Genomic DNA, 26,493 nt, shown 5'->3' with positions numbered 1-26,493 from the left:
GATCGCGCCACTGCACTCCAGCCTGGGCAACAGTGAGACTCCATCTCAAAAAATAATAATAATAAAAAAAATAAAGAAGGGTGAAAGGGAAAAGTTAACAGTTTTAAAAATAAAACAAAAAAACATAATTTTCTTGTTCATGCCTGTTGCCTAAGTGAAAAGGAGGGAGGCTCTTTATTCTCTTGACTTTTTCTGGTTGTTTTTTGGCTCACAGTCATCTGAACCTCTCTGGTTGTGTTGGAAAACCAGGAGGTGAGGAATAAGGGACTCCTGCTTTATCAAGAAGAGTATTCTGCCCGCAGGCTGGAAGGGCAGCATCATGTGCTGAGTAGTTTCAGTTCCACATGGGGCAAGGTGGAATTTCTTCCCTTTGAAAATGCTTGATCTCAGCTATCAATTACTTTTTTTTCTTGAGACTCCCCAGCTGGAGTGCAGTGGCGCAATCTCAGATCACTGCAACCTCCGCCTCCCAGGTTCAAGCAATTTTTGTACCTCAGCCTCCCGAGTAGCTGGGACTACAGGCACCCGTCACCACACTTAGCTACTTTTTGTATTTTAGTAGAGATGGGGTTTTATCATGTTGACCAGGCTGGTCTCAAACTCCTGGCCTCAAGTGATCCACCTTCCTTGGCCTCTCAAAGTGCTGGGATTACAGGCATGAGCCACCGCTCCTGGCCTAGCTATCAATTACTTCAAAAAGTCATGTAACATGACCAGGTGTGGTGACTCATGCCTATAATCCCTGTACTCTGGGGGTCAGAGACAGATGTAACACTTGAGTCCAGGAGTTCAGGACTAGCCTGGGCAACATAGCAAGACCCCATCTCCACTAAAAATACAAAAAAACAAAAACAAAAACAAAAACCATTATCTGGGCATAGTGATGCATGCCTGTAGTCCCCATTACTTAGGAGGCTAAGGTGGGAGAAGCACCTGAGCCCAGGGAGTCGAGGCTGCAGTGAGCCATAATGGCACCACTGCACTCCAGCCTGGATGACAAGAGTGAGGCTGTCTCAAAAAAAAAAAAATCCATAATAGATCCATTCATGTGAAAAGCATCCTGATACACTGAAATAGCATTCGCATTTTATCAAAAGGTTGATGAGATAATACCTTAACTCAAAGAAATGAAACTCCGCTGCTAGAATCTTCCTCTATCCCTAAAAAACAGTTAGGTTACACACTGGCTTCTGGGCAACAAGTGGTTCTTTTACCCTATACACAGTCGGGGTCCTCATACATAGAATTATACTATTTCTAAGATGTACAAAGCTACAATATCACAGTACAGAAATTCCCCAAAGCTTCAGGGTTTCCCACGAGTCGACTTAGAGGTTAGGTTTTCATTCTTCTAATTCTAAAATCTTGTGGTTCTTCTTGACACCGTAACAAGATAAGCATGAGAAAATTCACTCATATTCTTTTTAAAACATGAAAAAAACTTTCCTTTGGAAGTTAACTAAAATCCATTTTACTTTCTTTTTCTAGTCTACTAATTCACTCTTACCAGAATCACTGTTCACCATGCAGAGCAGGACCAGTCCCTTCTCCATGTTGGCTAACAAACTAACCAAGGGACAGGGAGTCCATGCGAGGTCCAGAGGAACAGCCACCAGGCACGCATCTGTGCCACCAGATGCCTGGGCTGGCAGAGGTTGGGCAACTGGACTAGAAGGCGCCTCAGCGCCAGAGAGGGGGAGGGGAGTCCAGTGCAGCAACCTCCTCCTAAAATTGTCACAAGCCACTTCTGCTCGCTAAAAAGCCAGATGCTTTAGGAAATAATGATTTCTCAAGCATTTTCTTCCTCTTCACCCATGTGGGAGGACAGAAGGCAAAAATCCATAATCACCTTTATTATCACTTCCCTAAAGTCAGAGACTACATCTTAGTCTACATGAGTCCCTGAAGCCTAGCACTGGTTGAACAGAGGGGACACAGAAATGTTCATATCATCAAAGAATGATGGGCGCTTGAAGGTGACAGCTGCGCCTTCTGAATGTGTTATTTCTATGCTCTGCCTTTCCAGTGGCATCCTCCCCAAATATCTTACCTCAACAAGAGCCTCAGAAAGGATATCACAATGATGACAGCAAGACCAATAAGGAATGCAATGCTCACAGCTAGAAAAGAGAAGAAAACACATTAGCCCCCAAAAAGGTCATCATGAACATCAAAGACATCACATCATTATATTTAATCTATAAAGGAAAACCAATGAGGGAAGCCTATATTCTCATGCTGAATTTCCTATAAATAATTGAGAATGCTCACCGTGAAGGGAGTGATAACTGTCATTACAAAAAGTATCCAACATAAACAAAAGCACAAAGAATGGTACCATCAACCTATATATAACCCATCACCCAGATCCTAGAATTGTCAAGATATTGTCCCTGTTGCTTCATCTATAACTACCCAACCACCCCCTTGTCCTGCTTTTTCTGGCTAAAGTATTTCTTTAAGAATCCAAGACATCATGTTATTTCATCCCTACATACTTCAGAATGTGTTTCTAAAGCCCTTGTAAAGACAGCCTGACACTGTACGCCTTCTGACACAAGGCACTGAGAAGGACCCAGGCTCGCTTTTGCCGTATTCCACTAAAAAATGCAAAACCTCCACTTATTCATGAGAAAACACCAAACATCAAGCAAATCCAAATCAAGGACAATTGACAAAATAGCCAGACATTACCAACATGGCACAAGTATACATATGTAACAAACCTGCACGTTATGCACATGTACCCTACAACTTAAAGTATAATAATAATAAATAAATTTAAAAAAATTTAAAAAATAAAAAATAAAATAAAAATAAAAACAAACATTTGGGTAACTGGAAAAAAAAAAAAAGATGAAAAAGTCCTGGAGATCTTATGTACATTATGGTGATTGTAGTTAATAGCAAAGCATTGTATAATTAAAATTTGCTTAAAAAGTAGATCTTAATCTTAATTGTTCTCACTATAGAAAAATAGGTAACTATTTGAAGAGATAGAGGCATTAGCTTGTTACATTTTATAATTCATATATATATCAAAACATCACGTGTGTACCTTAAATGTATACAATTTTTATTTGTCAATTATACTTAAACTGAGAAAAATAAAATAAAATAAAAAAATTAAAAAATTAAAAAAATAAAAAAAATTTAAAAAAAATAACCAGACATTACCCTTCAAACCATCAAGGTCATGAAAGACAAAGAAAGACTGAGGAACTGTCCTAGACTAGAGGAGACGAAGGAGATCTGAAAGCTAAATGCAGTGTGGGATCCTACATCAAATTCAGCACTGGAGAAGGATATTGAAAAGAACATTTAGAGAAATTAAAATAATCCCGATCAGTACTGTTTCAATCTTAAGTTCAATGTTAAGAACAATGTTAAGTTCCTGATTTCGGTAATTGTATGTGGGATAATTATGCTGTGATTTTACAGTTCAGGGGAAGCTAGGTGAGGGATATTTGGGAACTCTTTTTGCAACACTTCTACAAATCTAAAACTATTTCAAAACTAAAAATATCTTTGAAAAGGGCCTTTTGTTATATAACCACAATGTCATATGAAATTAACAATAACTTCCTGGCCAACACTGAAAGTGCACCTGCTGCAGTTGCCCCATAACTGGTGGATGTGTTCAGCTGGTAAAAATTCCTCTTCACCTTGTGGTTTCATCCACTCATATGGTATATGCCTGAATCACTTACTTCATTAGGGGTTGCAATATATCCTGCCCTTTTGCTGTATTTATTACCTGGAATTCTTCCCCAAAGAATTTTCCCTCAACAGGGACTATTTTGTTACCCTGAATTACAGTTAAAAATGGGCAAAATAAATGCTTAAATCTCTCCTTTCAACTGAGTTTTAAATCGCCCTAGTTAACATCAGGTGCTCTGGTTACCTATAAAGACAAAGCATTGTTTTTGTTTTGTTTGGGAAGGCAGGCCTTGCTCATTTTAGTTTCATATGACCTCATGGTTTTTATACATTATTTTTCTTCAATTACATATATTACTCTTCTTAATGCTTAAATTGTCCTACATTGGCCCTTTCATATTGGTCCCTGCATTCTTTTGATATAACCTCACAGTCTTTAATAGCTTCCCTGTGAACAGTACTTGTTCATGCCGCAGGGATTTGTCACTGCCTTTTGAAAGGCAGCACATACATTGTTACCTAATGGGGAGCTCTGAATGGCAGATTTTCTTCATTGGGGTTATTAGACAATGAACGGTCCCTCCTTAACCTAAGAGGACCTCTGGACTGTCAGCGGAAGACATACAGGAAACACTATACCCTTGCTCCTAAAACAAGGAGAGATATTTGACAGTCGATTACCCTATTTCTAGTTTCTTTCCACTGCATTAACTTTTTTGGCTTATTAATGCTTCATAATTAAACTAAAAACTATGAGAATATATTGATATATTATATAATTTTTTTTTGAGACAAGGTCTGGCTCTATCACCCAGGCTGGAGTGCAGTGGTACAATCTTGACTCATTGCAACCTCCACTTCCCAGGATCAAGTCATCCTCCCACCTCAGCCTCCCAAATAGCTGGAACTACAGGCATGCACCACCAGGCCCAGCTAATTTTTGTATTTTTTATAGAGATGGGGTTTCACCACATCACCCAGGCTTGTCTCAAACTTGTGAGCTTGAGTGGGCTGCCTGCCTTGGCCCCCAAAGTGCTGGGATTACAAGCATGAGCCACCATGCCAGGCCAATAAATAATTTTTAATGTCACATAATTTTATTATTATATACAAATAATACAATAAACATATTATAAATATACCATATCTAAGTGGGATAAATAACCTATAATTTACGTGGATTTTTTGCGGGGGAAAGATGCTCATCAATGATCTAAGATTTAGGTTTTCAATTACAGAAAGTGTCACGGACTGCTTTGCTTTACAAACAGTACTCAAAAACTGAAACCTCTGAAAATACAAATGTGAAAATCAGCAGAGAACATATACGTACGAAGGTTACTATCAACTGGATCCTCGTTCACAGCCAGGTCACAGGCAATTTCACTAACTCCATTATGGATATTCTTTACCAAGAGAGAATAGTTTCCAAATTCTCCAAATCTGTATTCCAGTCTACAAAGATTAGGTAAAATTAACACAAATGGTTAAATTAGAAAATAAGAAGTTGGATTTTGCTAATGTCATGAAGGCAGAATAATACATGTTCCTGGGTAGAGACCAGAAAAGATAAAGAAAAATATTGTAAAGAGAAAAAAAGCTAACTCCAAAATAGAAAAAGAAAAAATTCAGACTTCACTTAGATCACAAGAAAGTAGGCACAAACCTACAAACTTCTTTCTGCAAGGTGTCGTTCAGCTGCAGGATAGCTCCGTGCTGGGTGCTGACAGAGGCGGCTGCAACGCTAGGCTTCCCGGCTTTTGGACTCTGAGGAACGTTTACCAGCACCTGAAACAAGCACTGTAAATAAAAGCACAACAGGTCAACTGCCAGGGGTTTTTCAACATCTGTTGATTGTTGGGGGACACAAATATCCAACTGGAGATCCTGTCATGACTTTTCCTTCATACATGTAAAAGAAACCTCTAAATTTCAATACTTTAAATTTATCTATTATTTTGTATTAAAACAATGACTGGGCTGGGTGTCATGGCTCATGTCTGTAACCCCAGCACTTTGGGGAGGCCGAAGCAGGTGGATCAGGAGGTCAAGGAAATCAAGACCACCCTGGCCAACATAGTGAAACTCCGTCTCTACTAAAAAATACAAAAATTAGCTGGACGTGGTGGCACATGCCTGTAATCCCAGCTACTCGGGAGGCTGAGGCAGGAGAATTGCTTGAACCAGGGAGTTGGAGGTTGCAGTGAGCCGAGATCGTACTACTGCACTCTAGCGTGGCAACAGAGCAAGACTCGGTCTCAAAAAAAAAAAAAAATCACTGTGTCACTATGGAATTGTACAATCTTCACAGGTAAACTTCACAAATGAATAAGTAGAGCATACATTAAGTCTTGCATTCTGTTGTTTTATTTAATATTAAGTTTCCATGATTTTATCTAATTTGCATATTTGTAACTTAATATATGTATTATAGTCCATCAAATACTTTTGAGTATTTAGGCTGGCTTCAAAGCCTTTTAAATCTATTTATTGTTTTTGCTATATAAATTATGTGTTTTAAAAGACCTACATATCAGGTTCTTATTACTTTTTTGTTTTGTTTTGTTTTTGTTTTGAGATGGGGTCTCACTCTGTCACCCAGGTTGGAGTGCAGTGGCATGATCTCAGCTCACTGCAACCTTCACCTCCCAGGCTCAAGCAATTCTCCCACCTCAGCCTCCCAAGAAGCTGGGACCACAGGCATGCATCACTACGCCCAGCTAATTTTTTGTACTTTTTGGTGAGATGGGGGTTTTGCCATGTTGCCCAGGCTCATCTCAAACTCCTGAACTCAGGCAATGCACCTGCCTCAGCCTCCCAAAGTGCTGGGATTACAGGCATGAGCCACCACGCCTGGCCAAAGTTCTTATTCTTTTCAATTATTTCTCTAAGGTAAATTTCTAAGGGTAAGATTACTGGATAAAAAATAATCATTTTAGGCCGGGTACAGTGGTTCACGCCTGTAATCCCAGCACTTTGGGAGGCCGATGCAGGTGGATCACAAGGTGAGGAGATCGAGACCACAGTGAAACCCCGTCTCTACTAAAAATACAAAAAAATTAGCCGGGCGTGGTGGCGGGTGCCTGTAGTCCCAGCTACTCAGGAGGCTGAGGCAGGAGAATGGCGCAAACCTGGGAGGCAGAGCTTGCAGTGAGCCAAGATTGCGCCACTGCACTCCAGCCTGGGTGACAGAGCGAGACTCCGTACTCCGTCTCAAAAAAAAAAAAAATTGTCATTTTAATAGGTTCGTTACAAATGACTAAATATTAGTTAAATAAATCTAATTAAAGCAATATATTTATTTCTCACCAGCTTTACTAGGATTTTAGAATCATTTTTTGTTCAGTTACTATTTATATCACAGCATTAAGATTATATTTTAAAATGATCATAAATTAAATAATTCAATAATTTTGTTATTTTGTTTCCTATGGTGTGAACCATTGTTTACATACTAAGTTCCCTTGACATAATCTTAGAAATATGTCCTCATATACTATAATATTAACTTTTAAACCTCTCAAATATTTCTCCATTCTAGTGCTTTCTGTCTCATCCTGCTATATTATGTTTTCAATTATAAATTTTAAATTTTTAATATAGCCATACTAATCTGGCTTGTTATTTCTTCCATTGCTTCATTAATTCAAAAATGTATTCTGCTGACATAGAATAGCTGAATGGATTTAAAAAAAAAAAAAAAAAGACCCAACCATATGCTGCCTACAAGAGACTCCCTTCAATTGTAAGAACACACAGACTCAAAGAAAAGGGGTGGAAAAAGGTATTCTATGCAAACGGAAACAAAAAAAGGGCAAGAGTAGCTGTACTAATACGAAAGACATAGACTTTAAGCCAAAAACTGTAAAAAGAGAAAAAGAAGGCCATTAAATAAAAGGCTATATTATAAAATGATCGATACAGCAGGAAGATGTAACAGTTATAAATATATATGTACCCAACATTGGAACAACTAAATATATAAAGCAATTATTAATAGACCTAAAGGGAGCAGACAAGTCTAAACAAATTTTAAAAATCAAAATCATATCAATTATCTTTCCGACCACAATGGAATAAAACTAAAAATCAGTAAGAGGAGGAACTTTGGAAACTGTACAAATCCATGAAAATTAAACAACATATTCCTGAATAACCAAGGGGTCAACGAAAAAATTTTTTAAATTAGCTGGGCATGGTGGTGGGCACCTATAATCCCAGTTGCTCGGGAGGCTGAGGCAGGAGAATCACTTGAATCCAGGGAGTGGAGGTTGCAGTGAGTTGAGATGATGCCACCTTTCTCCAGCCTGGGTGAAAGAGCAAGACTCCATCTCAGAAAAGAAAAAATTTAAAAAGAAATTTAAAATTTTCTTGAGAAAATGTAAAAAGAAATTTAAAACTAAAAATGTTGCTTCCATATGAAAATGGAAACACAACATTCCAAAACCTATGAAATACAGCAAAACCAGTTCTAAGTGGGAAGTTTATGGCAATAAATGCCTACATCAAAAAAGTAGATGGCCAGGCACAGTGGCTCATGCCTGTAACCCCAGCACTTTAGGAGGTCAAGGCTGGCAAATCACCTGAGGTCAGGAATTCGAGACCAGCCTGGCCAATGTGGTAAAACCCTGTCTCTACTAAAAATACAAAAGTAGCCAGGCATGGCGGTGGGTGTCTGTGATCCCAGCTACTCAGGAGGCTGAGGCAGGAGAATCACTTGAACCCAGAAGGCGGAGGCTGCAGTAAGCAGTAAGCGGAGATTGCGCCATTGCACTCCAGCCTGGGCAAAAAGAGCAAAACTCCATCTCCAAAAAAAAAACAAAAGGGTACACATTGAGGAAAGCACAGTCTCTTCAATATATGGTGCTGGGAAACTGGGTATTTACATGTAGAAGAAAGAAACTAGACCCCTATCTCTCATATCTTTCACAAACCAACTCAAAATGGATTAAAAGCTTAAATGTAAGACCTGCAACTATGAAACTACTATAAGTAAACATAGAGGAAACACTGCATGACATTGGTGCATAGGTAACAAAAGCAAATCTAGACAAATGGGATTAAAGTAAAAAAGCCTCTGCACAGTGAAAGAAGCAATCCACAGAATGAAGAAACAAGCTATAGAATGGGAGAAAATATTCACATACTACTCACCTGACAGAATATATAAGGAACTCAAATACCTCAATAACAAAAAAATCTCATTTTTTAAATGGACAATAAAGCAAAGTAGAAGGCCGGGCGCGGTGGCTCAAGCCTGTAATCCCAGCACTTTGGGAGGCCGAGACGGGCGGATCACGAGGTCAGGAGATCAAGACCATCCTGGCTAACACGGTGAAACCCCGTCTCTACTAAAAATACAAAAAACTAGCCGGGCGAGGTGGCGGGCGCCTGTAGTCCCAGCTACTCGGGAGGCTGAGGCAGGAGAATGGCGTAAACCCGGGAGGCGGAGCTTGCAGTGAGCTGAGATCCGGCCACTGCACTCCAGCCTGGGCGACAGAGCGAGACTCCGCCTCAAAAAAAAAATAAAAAAAAATAAATAAATAAAAAAAAATAAATCAAAGTAGGTATTTCTCAAAAGACATATATAACTATATATATATATATATATATATCAGGGGAAAAAAAGAAGATACAAAAGTCCCAACAGGTATATGAAAAATGCACATCACTGATAATCAGGGAAATGTAAATCAAAACCACAATAAGATAGCACCTCAACTCAGTTATTTAGAGTGGGTACAATCAAAAAGACAAAAAATAACACATGCTGGCAAGGATGTGGAGAAAGGGGTACTCTTACACACTGTTGCTGGGAATGTAAATTAGTACAGCCATTATGGGAAACAATATGAAGGCTCCTAAAAATTAAAATAAAACTACCACATCATCCAACAACCTCACTACTGGGTATAGATCCAAAAGAAAGAAAATCAGTTTGTCAAAGGGATAATTGCACTCCCATGTTTACTACAGCACTATTCATAATAGCTAAGAAATGGAATCAACCTAACTATCCATCAACTGATGAATGGACAAAGAAATGTGCTATATATTCACAGAGGAATACTATTCAGCTATAAAAAAGAATAAAATCCTCTCATTTGCAGCAACATGGATAAGCCTAATGGACATTATGTTAAGTGAAATAAGCCAGACACAGAAAGACAAATACCACATGATCTCATTCCCATGTAAAAGCTAAAAATGTGACCTCACAGAAGTAGAAAGTAAATAGAGGTTAGTAGGGAAGAGGAGATGGAGAGGTTAGTCAACAGGTGTAAAGTCACAGTTAGAATGGGATCAGTTCTGGTGACATATGGCACAGTAGGGTGACTACAGTTAACAATAATGTAATGTATATTACAAAATAGATGAAGAGATGATTTTGAACCATCTCACCACAAAGAAATGACAAGTGTTTTGGTGATGGAAATGTTAACTACCCTAACTTGATATTACCCAACATGTACATTGGCTGGGCATGGTGGCTCACACCTGTAATCCTAGCACTCTGGGAGGCAGGGGGATCACTTGAGCTCAGCAGTTCGAGATACTGTACCCCATAAATATGTACAATTATTGTGTCAATTAAAAAAATAAAACTTTTTAAAAATCTATTCTGCCTTTTAAAATTTTTTTCAGTTTGTGCATTTATGTTTTAACTTAAATCCTCTTGGAGTACTTGATACATGGTATACAGTAATTTTAAATACCTTTCCCCATGGTCTTAGTTATAATACTCTAGGTTCTTACACGAATTAGATTCTGCTTCTCACACTTACATTGGTCTGTTAGTCTTCATTTCTCTTTTTTGGCTACATAAACAATTATGGCCTCACAATATATCTTACCTAATACAGCAAGTCTCCACATTGCCCAATCTCCTTTTGGGCCATTTTTTTTTTTTCTTTTAAGCTAGTCAAGCATGGTTGTTGGGGGAGACAATGTCAAATCAGCTTAACAATAGCCCACAATACTTGGACCAATTTGGGCCATCTTTTGATCCTCTGACTCATTTACTTTTCCATATGAATTTTGAAATTATTTATATAGACTACATAATGGATTCTATTTACAAATTAACAACAATTGTGTTAAGTATATGAATTAACTTGGGAAACACTGTCATTTTTCCTGTTTAGTCTTGATATCAATGCTTATTGGCTATCTCTCCATTTAACCTGTATTTTTCTCATTAAAATGTATCATTTTCAGCCAGATCTGTGGTTCATGCCTGTAATTCTAGCACTTTGGGAGGCCAAGGCAGGAGAATCACTTGAGGCCAGGAGTTCCAAATCAGTTTGAGCAACACAGCAAGACCCTGTCTCCACAAAAGATTTTTAAATAAAAAATTAGCTAAGTGTCATGGTCCATGCCTATAGTCCTAGCTACTTGGGAGGCTGAAGCAGAAGGATTTCTTGAGCCCAGGAGTTTGAGAGTGCAGTGAGTCATGATCACACACCACTGCACTCCAACCTGGGCTACAGAGCAAGACTCTGCCTCAAAAACAAAAAAATCATTTCTCAGCTTGTTCTTACTTCGATTCAGCTCTCATTTTCTAGCTTATGTATTTATTAATATTATTGCTTCTTTTCCTTTTTGTTTCGAAGATTACACTGTTTGCTTTCAAAAACCTTGAGATCCCTACTGAATAGCTTTGCATTTCCCCTTTTCTTTCTTGAGATAGACTCTCACTCTGTCACCCAGGCTGGAGTGCAGTGGCGTGCTCTCAGCTCACTACAACCTCCGCTTCCCAGGTTCAAGTGATTCTCCTGCCTCAGCCTCCGAGTAACTGGGACTACAAGCGCCCACCACCATGCCCAGCTAATTTCTGTATTTTTAGTAGAGACGGGGTTTCACCATGTTAGTCAGGCTGGTCTCAAACTCCTAACCTTCAAGTGATCTGCCCACCTGGGCCTCCCAAAGTGCTGGGATTACAGGTATGAACTACTGCGTCTAGCCTCCCCTTTTCTTTCCAATTAACATAAAGACCAACCTCCAAAGCTACAAGGAGGGGTGAATTGTAGCTCTGCCACCTAACAGCTAGGTAACCCAAAAAAAGTCACTTTATTTTTCTTAATTTCAGTATCTCCAGCAAATCCTCTCTCCTGCATAGAATCTCTCTATTGGAGTGTTGTAAGTTAAATGAGACAGACCTAAAACACTGAACAAGTCCTCAGGAAAACAGTAGCTGCGATTTCTATTACCATCATCTTTATTATTATGAACATTTACATGCGTTTTTTCATAGGAATTGCTTTGGCCTGATTTAAAGATTTTCTAAGAAATGCTCGTATTTATATTATAACCCTTATTAGTTTGTTTCTTTGTTGTGCAGAAGTATGAGGTAGAATATATATATAATCCCTGCTTTTTAAAATTTATTCAGTCTCTTTTGACTTAACATAGGATGAGTGTTTTGTGAAACAAATACATACAGGAATTTTTGAATTTGAATTTATCTACTTTTTTCATTTAATTTCTGCCACATATGTTACTTATGTCTATTGCCAGTAATACTGACACATGGAGAGGTCTCGCTCTGCTTCAGCTTACAGGTACTCAGTCACGAAACGCTCCCAGGGAGCTCAGGGGCAGGTTCCATTATTTTTCCAGCTTCACAGGGGAAGAGAAGCAGAGAGAAGGTAAGAACTCCCATACCCAAAGTAACACAAGTGACAGAGGTGGGATTTAAACCAGACACTCGGACTGCAGAATCCAAGCTCTTAACCACCTCACTCCCTGACATTGTTCAGCTCAGTTCACCAGCTCTATGATGAAACCTTCAAATGTTTGCCCTGATAAGAGTATCTTACCATTTGTCTCTACTATGACTTTGCTTTGTATTATTAGCTGCTACCATTATTTCTGATGTACTTTGGGGACCCACATAAATTTATTTTTATTTAGGGTGTTCATATTTTAGTATTAGTATTTACTATTTATGCAAATGCTTAACTAGTCCCTTTTATTCTAACATCTACTTCATCAAAAAGTACAAGTTTTCATTGTATTCTTTATGAGTGCAATAATATATTTTAGTTTTTAATACTTCATTTACCAGTGTATGTATGTATAGCTCTTCTCTTTTCAAAAGCAATTTTAAATATTCACAATATCTTCTTTTTACATATTTTCCACATTGTACAGTCTTGTTTCTTTTTTCTTTTTTCTTTTTTCTTTTTTTTAAAAGAGATGAGATCTTACTTTGTTGCCCAAGCTGGTCTCAAACTCCTACCTCAAGTGATCATCTCGCCTTGGCTTCCCAAAGTGCTGGGATTACAAGTGTGAACTACCTCACATGGCTCAGTCTTCTTTTTTTAGTAATATTTTAAAGATACAGAAACATTAACTGTTTACCATACTGAGAACATCTTACTTATAAAAACTAAATGCTGGCCAGGCACAGTGGCTCACGTCGGTAATCCCAGCACTTTGGGAGGCCAAAGCAGGCGGATCACAAGGTCAGGAGTTCAGGACCAGCCTGGCCAAAACGGTGAAACCCTGTCTCTACTAAAAATACAAAATTATCAGGCACGGTGACGGGTGCCTGTAATCCCAGCTACTCGGGGGGCTGAGGCAGGAGAATCACTTGAACCCAGGAGGTGGAGGTTGCCATGAGCCGAGATCGTTCCACTGCCCTCCAGCCTGGGCGACAGAGCAAGACTCCGTCTTAAAATAAATAAATAAATAAAATAAATGGTCTTTCTACTTTAAGGAAGTAAGATAAAGAAGGAAACAGAACAGGAAATTCTTCAACTCAGCTAGTAACTGACCTCTTGGGCATATCTTCACCTTAAATATCTTAAAGATATCCTTCCATCAGCCCCAGATTTTTATTATCTGGTATTCTGAATATACAAAGTTATTATCATTTGTATTTTTTTACATGCTTGTGTTTCCTAAAACCTACATCTGCTTAAAATTTTTAAAATTATCATTAAAGTTCAAAATTTATGTTCAAAGTTTATATCTAGACAAATTTTATCAGTCTCTGGTTAATCTTAAAAGGGTCATAAGTGTCTTTCCAGTTTCCAGGCTAAAATCTTTTTTACTATAATGGGATATTTTCTACTACTATGATTAAATACAAACCCTGTGTCACTTCTTTATACATTTTCCTGACGTAATTATCTCCATTCTTTTAAATAAATTGGCAATTTTTTTCTTAAAAGTCTCATGGCCGGGCGCGGTGGCTCAAGCCTGTAATCCTAGCACTTTGGGAGGCCGAGACGGGCGGATCACGAGGTCAGGAGATTGAGACCATCCTGGCTAAAATGGTGAAACCCCGTCTCTACTAAAAAATACAAAAAACTAGCCGGGTGAGGCGGCGGGCGCCTGTAGTCCCAGCTACTCGGGAGGCTGAAGCAGGAGAATGGCCTGAACCCGGGAGGCGGAGCTTGCAGTGAGCTGAGATCCAGCCACTGCACTCCAGCCTGGGCAACAGAGCAAGACTCCGTCTCAAAAAAAAAAAAAAAAAAAAAAAACAGTCTCATGCAGTTAATTCTTCTGTTTGTTTGTTTATTTATTTATTTATTTTAAGACAGAGTCTCACCCTGACGCCCAGGCTGGAGTGTAGTGGCTCAATCTCAGCTCACTGCCACCTCTGCTACCCAGGGTTAAACGATTCTCCTGCCTCAGCCTCCCAAGTAGCTGGGATTACAGGCACACACCACTGTGCCCAGCTAATTTTTGTATTTTTAGTAGAGATGGGGTTTCATCATGCTGGCCAGGCTGGTCTCAAACTCCTCACCTCATGATCTGCCCACCTAGGCCTCCCAAAGTGCTAGGATTATAAGAGTGAGCCACCGTGCATGGTCTGTTTTCCTGTTTTTTAATTCTTTTTTTTTTTTTTTTCTTGAGATGGAGTTTCACTCTTGTCGCCTAGGTTAGAGTGGGCACGATCTCAGCTCACTGCAACCTCCGCCCCCACCAGGTTCAAGTGGTTCTCCAGCCTCAGCCTCCCAAGTAGCTGGGATTACAGGCACCTGTTACCATGCCCAGTTAATTTTTTGTATTTTTTAGTAAAGATGTTGGCCAGGCTGGTCTTGAACTCCAGACCTCAGGTGATCCACCCTCCTTGGCCTCCCAAAGTGCTGGGATTACGGTGGCACCCGGCCTCTTTTTTAATTCTTTAATTTGTCCATAGCATCATTGTTGTACTCCAGTGACCCTATTTGTTTTATTCTATTAATGGTTTTACTTGCCCTACACCTAACACCTTGACAACAGTCTTTTCCCTGCTCAACTTGTTTTTCTGTGGATTTTAGACCCTTATTGTCTTTAGAAGACATTTTGCCCATTCACTGAAGTATCTGATTCCTGTCACTTTTTAATTTCAGCTATTGTTGATTATTTCCAAGATTCTTTTAGGTTCTTCTTGTGGGCCAATAAATTTTTTCTTTGTCTTAAGCTACTTTTTCTTAATAGACTTTTGCTTGTTTCATATTACTTTACAAAGCTTTCAGTAGGTTTATTCAAATAGAGAAGGTATCACCTATTGCTCCATCATCTTTTCAGCTGGTGCCCACACTGGAGATTTTAAGTTTGTTTTTTAAAGCATTTATAGTAAACAGTCACCCAATATAAATTAAAATTCATCCTCTGATGGTAGGTATAATAAAGCTCTCAATTTGGCAATAAAATTTTTTTTTTTTTGAGACAGAGTTTTACTTTTGTTGCCCAGGTTAGAGTGCAACGGTGCAATCTCAGCTCACTGCAACCTCCACCTCCCGGGTTCAAGTGATTCTCCTGCCTCAGCCTCCCACGTAGCTGGTATTAGACCTCAGGTGATCCACCCGCCTCGGTCTCCCAAAGTGCTGGAATTACAGGCGTGAGCCACTGTGCCCAGTAAAAACATTTTATCATTTCAATTTTTATTTTAGATTTAGGGGCACATGTGCAGGTTTGTTACATGGGTATATTGCATGATACTAAAGTTTGGGACCTGAATGATCCTGTCTCCCAGGCGGTGAGCACAGTACCCAGTAGGTAGTTTTTCAGCCATATAGGTACTACTCGGCTGTAGTACCCAAGTTTTTCAGTACTGCTTGGGTACTGCAGCTCAAATAGTCCCTAGTATCTCCTGTTCCCACCTTTATGTTCATGAGTACCCAATGCTTATAGAAGTGAGAACATACAGTATTTAGCTTTCTGTTCCTGTGTTAATTCACTTAGGATATTGGCCTCCAACTGCATCCATGCTGCTACAAAGGACATGATTTCATTCTTTTTTTATGGTTACATAGTAGAGTATTTTATTTTACATAAAAGAATAGCCTTGTCCTTAAAAGCAACAAGGTCTAGAATAGGAGTAAAATCTTCAGAGAAAACGCATTTGTTATCATCAGGGAGGCAGGGCCTCGGAATAACTGCCACTCCCTCAACTTGCACCTTCCTGCTGGCTGCCCACTCTGCTGGCCCTTGGAGAATACCCTGGTGTCCCACTCCTTCCTTCTCTGGTTCAGCAAGAGGGTTTTGCACTAGAGAGGAGGAAAATAAAACATAGTCTATCAAGGTTGTTCATCCCTGAGAACTGCTTTTTTAAAGGATGGGTAGATGAAAAGATAAAAATGGATGCTGTGCATTCCTCGGCATCCTCCTCTGACTGTATTTCTTCTGATTCTTTATATAGCTTCTTTGTTTCCTTAGGTGCAAAACTGAAATTAACTTGTGAGGGGCTTTAGATATGAAAGCATTAAGGATCATATCAAACAAGCCCCAAAGCAAACAGAACTGAGTGTGAACTGATACATACGTGATAACAGCATTCAGATTTCCAGTAGACAGTCAAGTTGGCCCCAAGAAGTTCATTATGGATGAGTAGCAAAGCCTGATCCATCTTCAGCTCTACATGTCTTTTTTTGTCCAAGTCTGGTAAAAATTAGGAAAAGTTAAAAAAAAAAAAAAAAAGAAGGTAACCGAAAGATGTGTTAGAGACAAAGTACATTCACGTGAACAGTTGCTTCCAGTAGTGCTTCTCAAAACCCTACACTCTGGGATTTCTGGGGTCTCCCACACATTACTTTGTGTATGTGCAGATATATGTGCGTGCATGCATGTGCACACACACGCAGGTCTCCTTTTGCACAGATGTCTCTACTACAAAAGAGGATTCGGTCAACACCACTCACATCTAGTGCATCAAAGGATCGCATGAGGAACTTATATTCATCAAGTGCTAAGATGTGACATGTACTGAATTTAGTAGTTTCCCTACAATAATGACAATCTCATGAGCTAGGTATTTCCCCCCCTTTACAGATGAATAAATTAAGCCTCTCAAGAATTACCTAACTGTCTGTGGTCACGGTTTTTCAATGAAATCACTGATATGAACCCAATTTGTATGACTCTAAAGTTCAAGCTTTCTCCCCTACCATGTTACTCAGCTGCGACTGTAGCCAGGCAGCTTGTTAGAAATGCAGAACTCACTTGAGTCAGACAGGTTAGCAAGGCCCAGGGGTGGGGTGCACATGCCTCGAAAGTTTAAGAAGTGCTGCTTTCTATCACTTTGTTTCGGAGTTTGGAATCTCCTAATTTTCATGGCAGATCGGAGAGGGGTAAGGAGATAGTTTTAAGACAAGCCTCAGTCTGAAGGGCAGAGAAACTCACTGCTCCTGGATTCATTCATCACACAGCTCACCAGTTCACTAGATGATGTTCTGAGGATGACAGAAAGATGACACACATTCTAAAATCATGTGTGCCAATTTGGTAGGAAAAATAGAGTGAACTGCTCTTGTCAAAAGTCAAAGCAAAGTGGTTCATTTCAACCAACTGGCCGTTTATATGATATTATATAAAAGAGAAGTTAATTTATCCTCTAAGTAAATTTACCCAAAAGAAAAAAATGGGGAACTACTTAATAACACAATGAGGAAGGTAAGAACTCGGTTCTCTATTTTGTAATGGGAAAGCTTCCTCTGGGCTCCCTAGTCACTCATTTGAATGGCAGAATCGGGAATTCTTCACGTAGCCAGCTCAATCCCTCTTGCTCTGTCACCCAGGCTGGAGTGCAGTGGCGCGATCTCGGCTCACTGCAACCTCTACCACCCGGGTTCAAGCCATTCTTCTGCCTCAGCCTCCCGAGTAGCTGGGACTACAGACACGTACCACCAAACCCAGCTAATTTTTGTATTTTTAGTAGAGACGGGGTTTCACCATGTTGGCCAAGATGGTCTCGATCTCTTGACCTCGTGATCTGCCCACCTCAGCCTCCCAAAGTGCTGGGATTATAGGTGTGAGCCACTGTGTTGGGCCTCAATCCCTCATTTTTAAGTTTATCTTAAATTTACCCTTATTTAGCTCTCAGTGAAGACAAGCCCTGCAGTATAAAACTCTTAATAATCCACTACAGTTTTTTGTTCTCTAGGCCAAAGAAAGCTTTCACAATCATTTTTTCTGTTCTTTGGTCTCCTGGAAAGCTTTCAGTGGAAGCGAGGTTTGGGACCTGGAGTATGACATAGTGGGATAAATTCAATTTAAACTTGAATCTGAACCCCAACCTGCCTCACGTTCCTCACCAATAAATTAAGGGTCATAAGAGTATGTGCTTCATGAGACCCTTGGGAAAGCTAAACTTGACCACCTACGAAATGGTTGGCATAGAAATAAAACAAGTGCTCAACACATGGACGTTATAGTGATCCAGGCCACATCCAACCAATGCAGAGGTCAACAGAGCCTCTTCAGGATCGGAACATCCAGTTAATTTTTTTTTTTTTTTTTTTTTTTTTTGAGACAGAGTCTCGCTCTGTCTCCCAGACTGGAGTGCAGTGGCCCACTGCAGCCTCAACCTCCTGGGCTCAAGCAATCTTCCCACGTCAGCCTCCCAAGTAGTTGGGACTACAGGAACATGCTAGCACATCCAGCTATTTTTTTTTTTTTTTGTATTTTTTTGTAGACACAGGGTTTCACCATGTTACCTAGGCTGGTCTCAACCTCCTGGGCTCAAGTGATTCACCCACCTCGACCTCCCAAAAGTGTTAGAACTACAGGCGTGAGCCACCACACTGGGCCCAAGAGTAAAATCTTTAACCAAAAACAGGCTTTTGAATAGCTTCTGATATGCTTTACGACATTTCTCTCCAATTTAGGCGTGCTGATTTCTAATGACAACTGTGATGGTTGAGATCTCCCAGATAATACAAAGAACCACACTTACCAAAGAATCACCAGGCCCCAACAGCTCTGTGAAATAGCTCCTGGTAAGTCGGGCATGGTGGCTCACGCCTGTAATCCCAGCACTTTGAGAGGCCCAGGCGGGCGGATCATGAGGTCAGGAGATCGAGACCACCCTGGCTAACACGGTGAAACGCCCTCTCTACTAAAAAAATAGAAAAAAAAAAAAATTAGCCAGGCGTGGTGGCAGGCGCCTGTAGTCCCAGCTACTCGGGAGGCTGAGGCAGGAGAATGGCATGAACCCGGGAGGCAGAGTTTGCAGTGAGCTGAGTTCACCCCACTGCACTCCAGCCTGGGGGACAGAGCAAGACTCTGTCTCAAAAAAAATAATAATAATAAAGAAAAAAGAAAAAGAAATAGCTCCTGGTGTCTCCATTCTGGGATGAGGCATCTGAAGGTCACCTACTATCGGCCAGGATTTAAGCTGAGGTCAGTCTAACTGTGCACCTAACCGCTAACCAGTCTCCTGAGCCTCAACAGATCCCTCCCTATCAGCCCAGCCTGATCAGCCTTTTCCATGTTTTCCTCATTTGTTAGCCTGGTGGATAGAAAATGGCACGTCCTAATTATTTTAGTTTTGAACTTGTGATTAACTAGTTTGAACATGTTTTCCAAATGTTTACCATCAGTATGTGCCTTTCATATGAATTCTTGAATTATTTATTTAACCACTTTTATTTAATCCCTGACACCTTCTGAGGTATTTGTATAACTTCTCTACATTACAGACAAAAATATTAAATCTTTTGTCAATTTGTCATCATTGTTTTAAAAGTTTTCATTTCCCTTCTTCAGTTTTAATGGCTTCCATTTTCAAATTTCTAGTCACTCTCTGTAGACTTTTTCCTACACTTGATCATGGCCAACAGACGATGAAGCCATGAGCTTTTCCTTCGTAACTTCTCCACACACCATCATCCCGTCGTAGATGGAATAAATACTGTGTGTACTCATGTTTCTCTAAGCCTCTGGTGGTGAGCGGAATAAGGTACTTGTTTTATACTTAGATTATCCACATGAATTTTAGGCTGAAAGCTCTTCATTGTCATTGTTACTAACTATGCTATTTGGGAATGTGCAGAGGGGCTCAGTTTTCAGCGAATGTCAGAATTACCTCAGGAAGCTCTAAAAAAACAACAAAAGTTAACAATGCCCTGGCCCCATTCCAGACTAATTAAATCAGAATCTCTACCCAATCAGCATGATTTTTTAAATTTCCCACAAAAAACAAGGAACCTCCCAAAGGGATTCGACTGTGCAGCCGAGGGTGAGGAACACAGCTAGGGAACCACAGCTAGAGACTGTCAGAGTAAAGCCAGCGGATTTTGACACCTTTTTTGTTTTACTTTGCATTATTTGAATGTGGTTTTTAAAAATAATAATAACAGTCTGTATCACTTACAGACACGACCAAAGGACCCAATTACTAAGCCATCAAATATGACCTCGAAACTGAGCTTGATGTTCAGCTTCAAGAAAAAGCTGTCACCTTCCCACACAGCAGCTGATCTAAGAAATTCCAGGGCAATACCCACAGAGCGTTGCCGACAAAAGAACAATTAATTCCTTCTCTCTCCTCTGGTCTACATCGTCTTGGTGGGCAAATAACCAAATAAAGCCACCTTCCAATAGAGCGGGGATAAATGTGCTGCTTGTGTATTACACTTTTATTTCCTTTCCAAGTATTTAATTTCTGGTCTAGCTCTCTTCTCGTGAGTTATCTTTGCTGGGCATATTTTTAAAGACATAGTCTACTTTTTTTTTCTTTTTTTTTTTCAAGTAAATGCTGAATTTTCAAAAAGGAAGATGATGACGTTTTTAGTAGGAAAGCTGTGCAGCCCAAACATGGGCTCCACGCGGCAGGAAAAGCCTTGCGGTCGCAACGCGGCTTCCCTTCACTACCAGTGACTACTATTTACAAATCACCTCTACCTAAAGTAAGTGCCCTTTGATAAGCTAATACTGGTGCTAAAATGCAAAGAGCGTTCAGCGGGATCAGTCCCTGACAATTGTGATCAGGCAGATTACATAACCTCCCCGGGGTCCTTGCAATTTTAAAGGAGGGGAGCGCAGGAGATCTAGGTTGGATGAATCAAGGAGCACACAAAATGTAATCCGCTGAGCCGCTTTTCCAAAATTCACGACGTATTTCTCCTCCAGCTTCTGCCTGGGGAGGAGGGGTCGTTTGAACTCCATACACAGACACTAAAACTTCGTATTATGACCAAGATAAGGGCGCGAAAGGGGAAAGAAAGGCAGGTGATTCCCACCGTCCCAGGTGTGGACCCTTCTACCCAAAGGGGTTTGCGGTGCTTGCCCGACCCCTCTGGGAGGGGCGTGTGCGAAGGACCTCCTAGGGCCTGGGGCTCCCCGGTCCAGGGGTCTAGATGGAGGCCTGGAATCTGTATTTGTCATCGTAGCCAGTTGTGCAATCACAGGCTGAGCTGAGCGCCTCTTAAGCTAGAGCACTGGACAGGAGCCCGGGGCCCGGGGCCCCGGGCAAAAGCGCCCAGCCCAGCCCCTCCCAGGCCGCGACCCCGACTCGGAGGCGGCGGCTTCCCAGTCACCCTGGAGGGAAAACGCGCCGAGGGGAGACGCGCGAAGTGCTCGCCCGGGACCGGGCTGCATGCAGGCCGCGCCCCCACCGCCTTCTCCGCGGTTCCTCACCCGCCGCACATCTACGCGGGTTCAACCCCAGCGCGGGGCAAACGCGCGTCCCGGCCCCGGGCTTCCCACCAGCTGAAGCCACTGGGTCGCACGGCTCCGGCGCCACGTCCTCGGGGGCTAGGCCCTCGGGGAAGTGACCCTGCTCTAAGTCCCTGCGAACAGTGGACTGGGTGCAGGGGGAGTCCGAGCCCCCCCCCCGCCCCGGTCCTTGGCTGGCCCGCCTCCTGGCTGCCAGTGTGGGGAGTTCCCAGCGTCCCGATCCGAGGCCTCTGTTTAGACCGAAGGCGCCGGGACGCAGGTTCTGCTGGGGTGGGCGCCGCCTGGGCGCCCAGGTGCCACTCCGCCGCGGCCCGAACCGCCCCCTCCCCCGCCTCCGCTGGGCCCGGCCGCAGCAGCCCGAAGTCCGGCCTCCGGTCTGGGGCGTGGGACCGCGAAGTTGCAGAAACAGCCTGGGCCGTGGGGGCGGTTCCGGCCCGGCCTAGCCCTCGGCGCCGCGCACGGAGGTAGGGGCGGCGCCGCGGGGAGGGGACGCCGCGCTCGGAGCCAGCCGGGCGGCGGTAGGAGGCGTGCACTCACCTCGAGGCGGCGCGGCCTGGGCATCGCGATCCGAAGAGCCGCCGGGGGCCAGCAGCGCGGCGCTCAGCACTGACGCGGCCAGCAGCAGCACGACCAGCGCCCTGCCCGCACCGCTCATGCCCGCCGCCCGCTCGGCCGCCCCTGCCTGCCCGCCGCGCCCCGCCCTGCGCTGCTCCGCCGCGGACGCCCGCGCGCCCGTCATGCCCCCTCCGCTGCCGTCACCGCCGCCTGAGTCACCGCGGGAGGCGGAGGCGCCCGGGAGCCGCGGGCGGGGGAACCCAGGGGCCGGGCCGGGCCATGCTAGGCCCTGCCCTGGGGGAGCTGGCCAAGAAAGAAGCCAACGCTCTGCGCCCCTGCATTGGGAGTGTTTGTCCTCGGAAGGAGAAACGGCCGGAAGAGAGGCCCCTGCAGGCTAGGAGCCTTCTTCCCCCGCCCCACCTTCCCCAGCCGCATTCTGCCAAACTCCCGCGCCAGCCGGCCACACTCCGCACGGGTGTCAGAGCCTCGGTCCCTGTTTTGGAAAACGCCTCAGTAAGCAAGACTGCAGAGTCCCTGCCCCCAAGGCGTTTATTACCCAGAGGGAGAGGCACGACTTAGAAGCCACCAAGCGGCCCCATCTCTTGGAAGAGCCCCAGGCCAGGCTGACAAAGTGGAAGGGAGCAGGCCGAGGAGTCTGCACACCCGTTGCAGGCTGTATTCCGGGAGACGCTATCGCAGGTATAAGGGACGGGTACAGTAATACCTATAGCAGACGTGTTTGTAATTGCAAAACCTTGTCAAGCTGAATGTTCACCAGGGAGAAAACAAACTGCCCCACAGCAGGGGAAGTGCTCTACAGCTTCCCGCATCCACATGGATGAATCTCAAAACACAAGGCTGGGGAAAATGCAAATTGCAGAATGCCTTTGTAATAACTTATATAAAGCAAAACAATAATGTATGTTGTTTAGGGATATCCATATGTGTAATGAAAATACAAAGGCACACATGAAAATGATGCGGGACGGTGGGGGTCCTTGTCACACGCCAGGAAAGATTAGGCTCTCAGACCATTTGAAGGGTAAGGCAGGGTTTTATTGGGTGTAAAGGAAGAAAAAGGGGAACAGGGACTCAGCAGAGCCAGAGTTCTAGTTGTAGGCTCCCCGCCTCACAGATTAAATCCCAGATTCCACGGAGGAAGAGGGCCAGGCTCCTCCCAGCTGTAAACTGAGGAGCGAACTTTTGTGGCTCCGCCCCAGTGCAGTGCACAGACCAGTGGGAATTTTACCAGGGAACCCTTCCCATCTGGCTGTCTCATTCCCCCTTCTAAAGAAGTCCATCTAACTGCCATTAGAATAAGGATAGGGACAAAGAAGGATCTTAGCGGTTTCCTGCTGACAGGAGGCACTGTTTTGGGAAAATGGCAATCAGATCTCCCTCATAGGCCTATCTAAGGATCCCCGGCAGAAGGGTCCATGGTCCAAGGCTCCAGTTGCATGACCGTTTGATGTCCTGAAAGCAGGAAGAGACAAACCGGGTTATTAAAACACATATGGCCGGGCACGGTGGCTCACGCCTGTAATCCCAGCACTTTGGGAGGCCAAGGCAGGTGGATCACAAGGTCAAGAGATCGAGAGCATCCTGGCCAACATGGTGAAACCCTGTCACTATTAAAATACAAAAAATCAGCTGGGTGTGGTGGCGGGTGCCTGTAGTCCCAGCTACTTAGGAGGCTGAGGCAGGAGAATCACTTGAACCCGGGAGGCAGAGGTTGCAGTGAGCCGACATTACACCACTGCACTCCAGCCTGGCAGGTCAGGAGTTCGAGACCAGCCTGGCCAACATGGTGAAACCCTGTCTCTACTAAAAATACAAAAATTAGCCAGCCCTGGTGGTGCCTACCTGTACTCCCAGCTACTCAGAAGGTTGAGGCAGGAGAATCGTTTGAACCTGGGAGGCGGAGGTTGCAATGAGCCAAGACCACATCACTGCACTCCAGCTTGGGTGACAGAGTGAGACCCTGTCTCGGGGAGGGGAGGGGAGGGGAGGGACAAAGGGAGGGGAGGGGAGGGGAGAAACAAGGGGAGGGATAAGGACAGCTCAAAAATCCTGAGGCCTTTTACCAATTTGTACAGGGGGGCCAAAAGTCCGAATGGTAAACAGCTTTACTCTTTTGCTGGCATGTTGCATGTTGGGCTTCTGGGTTCCCTTCCCCTAAAACCAATCCTAAGCCAGCCAGTTTAAGGTTTGGGAAATTAACTCTTTCCAGTTTGAAAAATGCATCTGAGGAGAGCGTCCCATAGTATGGAGACACAATTACCATTGTAATTGTGAACCAAGGAGAAAGGAAAAAAGAAGGCATTTTTTCAAAGGAATCCGAAGGGTTCAAGATGCATTTGAAAGTGGTGCAGACTGAAGATAAATGGCTACCCATATAGAAAGAGGGGAGCAGGCATCCCTGGTTCCCTTCTCTTCCTGGCAGATACCTGGGGTACGCGAGGGACAGAAGGAATAGCGTCCTCTTCCATTCTTGCATCCCCAAGTCCTGGCAACCTTGGCAAGTGCTACCATGAGTGCCAAAGCGGCTTGCATCAGAAATCTTGGAATTCCTTAGACCTCACTTATGCTCAGGGGTTGGGGGGTTGCATGGACTCCTTCTCATAAGCCAAATGCTAAAGAAAAACTGTGGAACTGAGTCCTCCAACAAGGGAGAGAAAAGCATGTCTTGTGACACACCCAGATAACTGGTGGCTATAGTTATGCTTGCTAGGATTTGGGTGCATGGTGCTTGGCTTTGGTTAGCTCCCTTGGTCTTACTTTCCCAAAAGGAAACCTCTGGATGATGGGCACCCTATTTATTATCATCGCCTGGCAGAATTTGCAGGATAATTGCTTATAACTAGAATACTAATCCAGATTTTTTTACATTACGCATCCCTCTTGTTCTTTCTGAGCTGTAGCTAGAGATTGCTGGTTGGTTCACAAGCAGGGTTAGCCTAAAAATGTAGGCAAAAACTTAAAAACAACTGAGTTTAGAATTGAATGATAAATGTATAAGTTTTGGAACATAATTTCTCTCCAGTCCTCATTGTTTAAAAAAAAAAAGAAATTATGATAGGACTCAGTTATTTGCAAAATAGACTTCAGTCTTACACTTGGCCTGATTATTTACATAAAGTGCAGCAAGAATAATTATTTCTACAAAGGCCTTTTGAACTGGCTTTGATGGAACTCTGTTCCACAAGGAATCTCAGGTAAGATAAAGCCAAGCCCAGCCATGAGCTGGGCTAATCCTCTCCTCTTAAGGTCCCACAATATACCCTGGGTTGGGTGATCCTCTCCTCTTAAGGTCCCAAGATAAACTTGGAGCTCCGGGACCCATTAGAAAGTGACATTCTTTACTGACCACAGGTCAGGAACCCTATACAGGGACTGTGTAGACAAGAGTATTAGGCCAGTTTCCCCACTGGGCTTTTATTGGCTCTGCAAGTCGAGACTGACTCTTTAAACAGAAGCATAGCCTTCCAGTCAAAGCTTTGGGAAAATAACCAGTTTTTCCAATTGTGTCTTGTTACAAAAGATAAACGGATTCTTATCGCACCAATCCAAACAACTATATTGCCATAAGTTAAGAATACTCACAGATAGTTTCCAGGTTCTACAGGAACCAGGCCGGGCACGGTGGCTCACGGCTAATCCCAACACTTTGGGAGGCCAAGGCGGGCAGATCACTTGAGGTCAGGAGTTCGAGACCAGGCTGGACAACATAGTGAGACACCATCTCTACTAAAAATACAAAAAGTACCTGGGCATGGTGGCCCCCACCTGTAGTCCCAGCTACTCAGGAGGCTGCTGCAGGAGAATCGCTTGAGCTGGGGAGGCGGAGGTTGTAGTGAGCCAAGATCCCTTCACCGTAGTCCAGCCTGGGCAAAAGAGCAAGACTGTCCACAAAAAAAAAAGGAACCAGGCAAAGAGAAACAAGCATGCTCCAAATCTTGTTCACAGGAGTATACCTCACTCAATTATTAAAGACCATAAATAGTTTAAAATAAGTTTCCCTGACTCTGAAAAACAAAACAAGGATCAGCAATATTGCCAGCAAAAGTCAAAAAGGTTGCTTCAGCTTTGAGTTCAGTCCATTTAGTTCTTGTTTTGCTTGATATTCGTGAACACTTCAGCTCTTTATGAGTCCTGTACATTTTCCTTTATTCCAAAATGACAATCTCCAAAGTTATCAGAAACCTGTATTTGAGAGTACCTGCCAGAGTCCTATTGTTTATTATAAACCATCTTTTGAAAATGATTAAAACCAGACAACAATTGTCTGTGAATAGCAAAATGTCCAGGTTAGTTGCAGTTAGAAACACAATTGACAAAGAAGTTTGGCTATCTCTGTAGTTTACAATAACTTAACATAACAACCTT

General features: G+C 42.8%; 1 protein-coding gene across 3 annotated transcripts in view; it reads right to left on the bottom strand.

Moving 5' to 3' along the window:
* Window positions 1–22,261, bottom strand: part of HGSNAT (heparan-alpha-glucosaminide N-acetyltransferase) — a 51,860-nt gene extending 29,599 nt beyond the window's left edge. For 2 of the 3 annotated variants that reach the window (XM_025394757.1, XM_025394758.1), the window contains exons 1-5: window positions 22,090–22,239; window positions 16,421–16,536; window positions 5,327–5,460; window positions 4,994–5,115; window positions 2,051–2,120 (exon numbers count right to left, since the gene is read on the bottom strand). In XM_025394757.1, coding sequence (XP_025250542.1) covers window positions 2,051–2,120; window positions 4,994–5,115; window positions 5,327–5,460; window positions 16,421–16,536; window positions 22,090–22,207 — 560 coding nt within the window. In that variant the 5' untranslated portion in view covers window positions 22,208–22,239. Of the gene's footprint in view, window positions 1–2,050; window positions 2,121–4,993; window positions 5,116–5,326; window positions 5,461–16,420; window positions 16,537–22,089 lie in introns of all 3 variants that reach the window. The other variant, XM_025394756.1, reaches the window with a different exon arrangement.
* Window positions 22,262–26,493: the final 4,232 nt, after the last annotated feature.

Source organism: Theropithecus gelada, chromosome 8 (assembly GCF_003255815.1).
Source record: "Theropithecus gelada isolate Dixy chromosome 8, Tgel_1.0, whole genome shotgun sequence".
In the NCBI taxonomy this organism is placed as follows: domain Eukaryota; kingdom Metazoa; phylum Chordata; class Mammalia; order Primates; family Cercopithecidae; genus Theropithecus; species Theropithecus gelada.
Note: the sequence above shows the minus strand (reverse complement) of the source record. Positions and strands in the feature narration are given on the sequence as shown.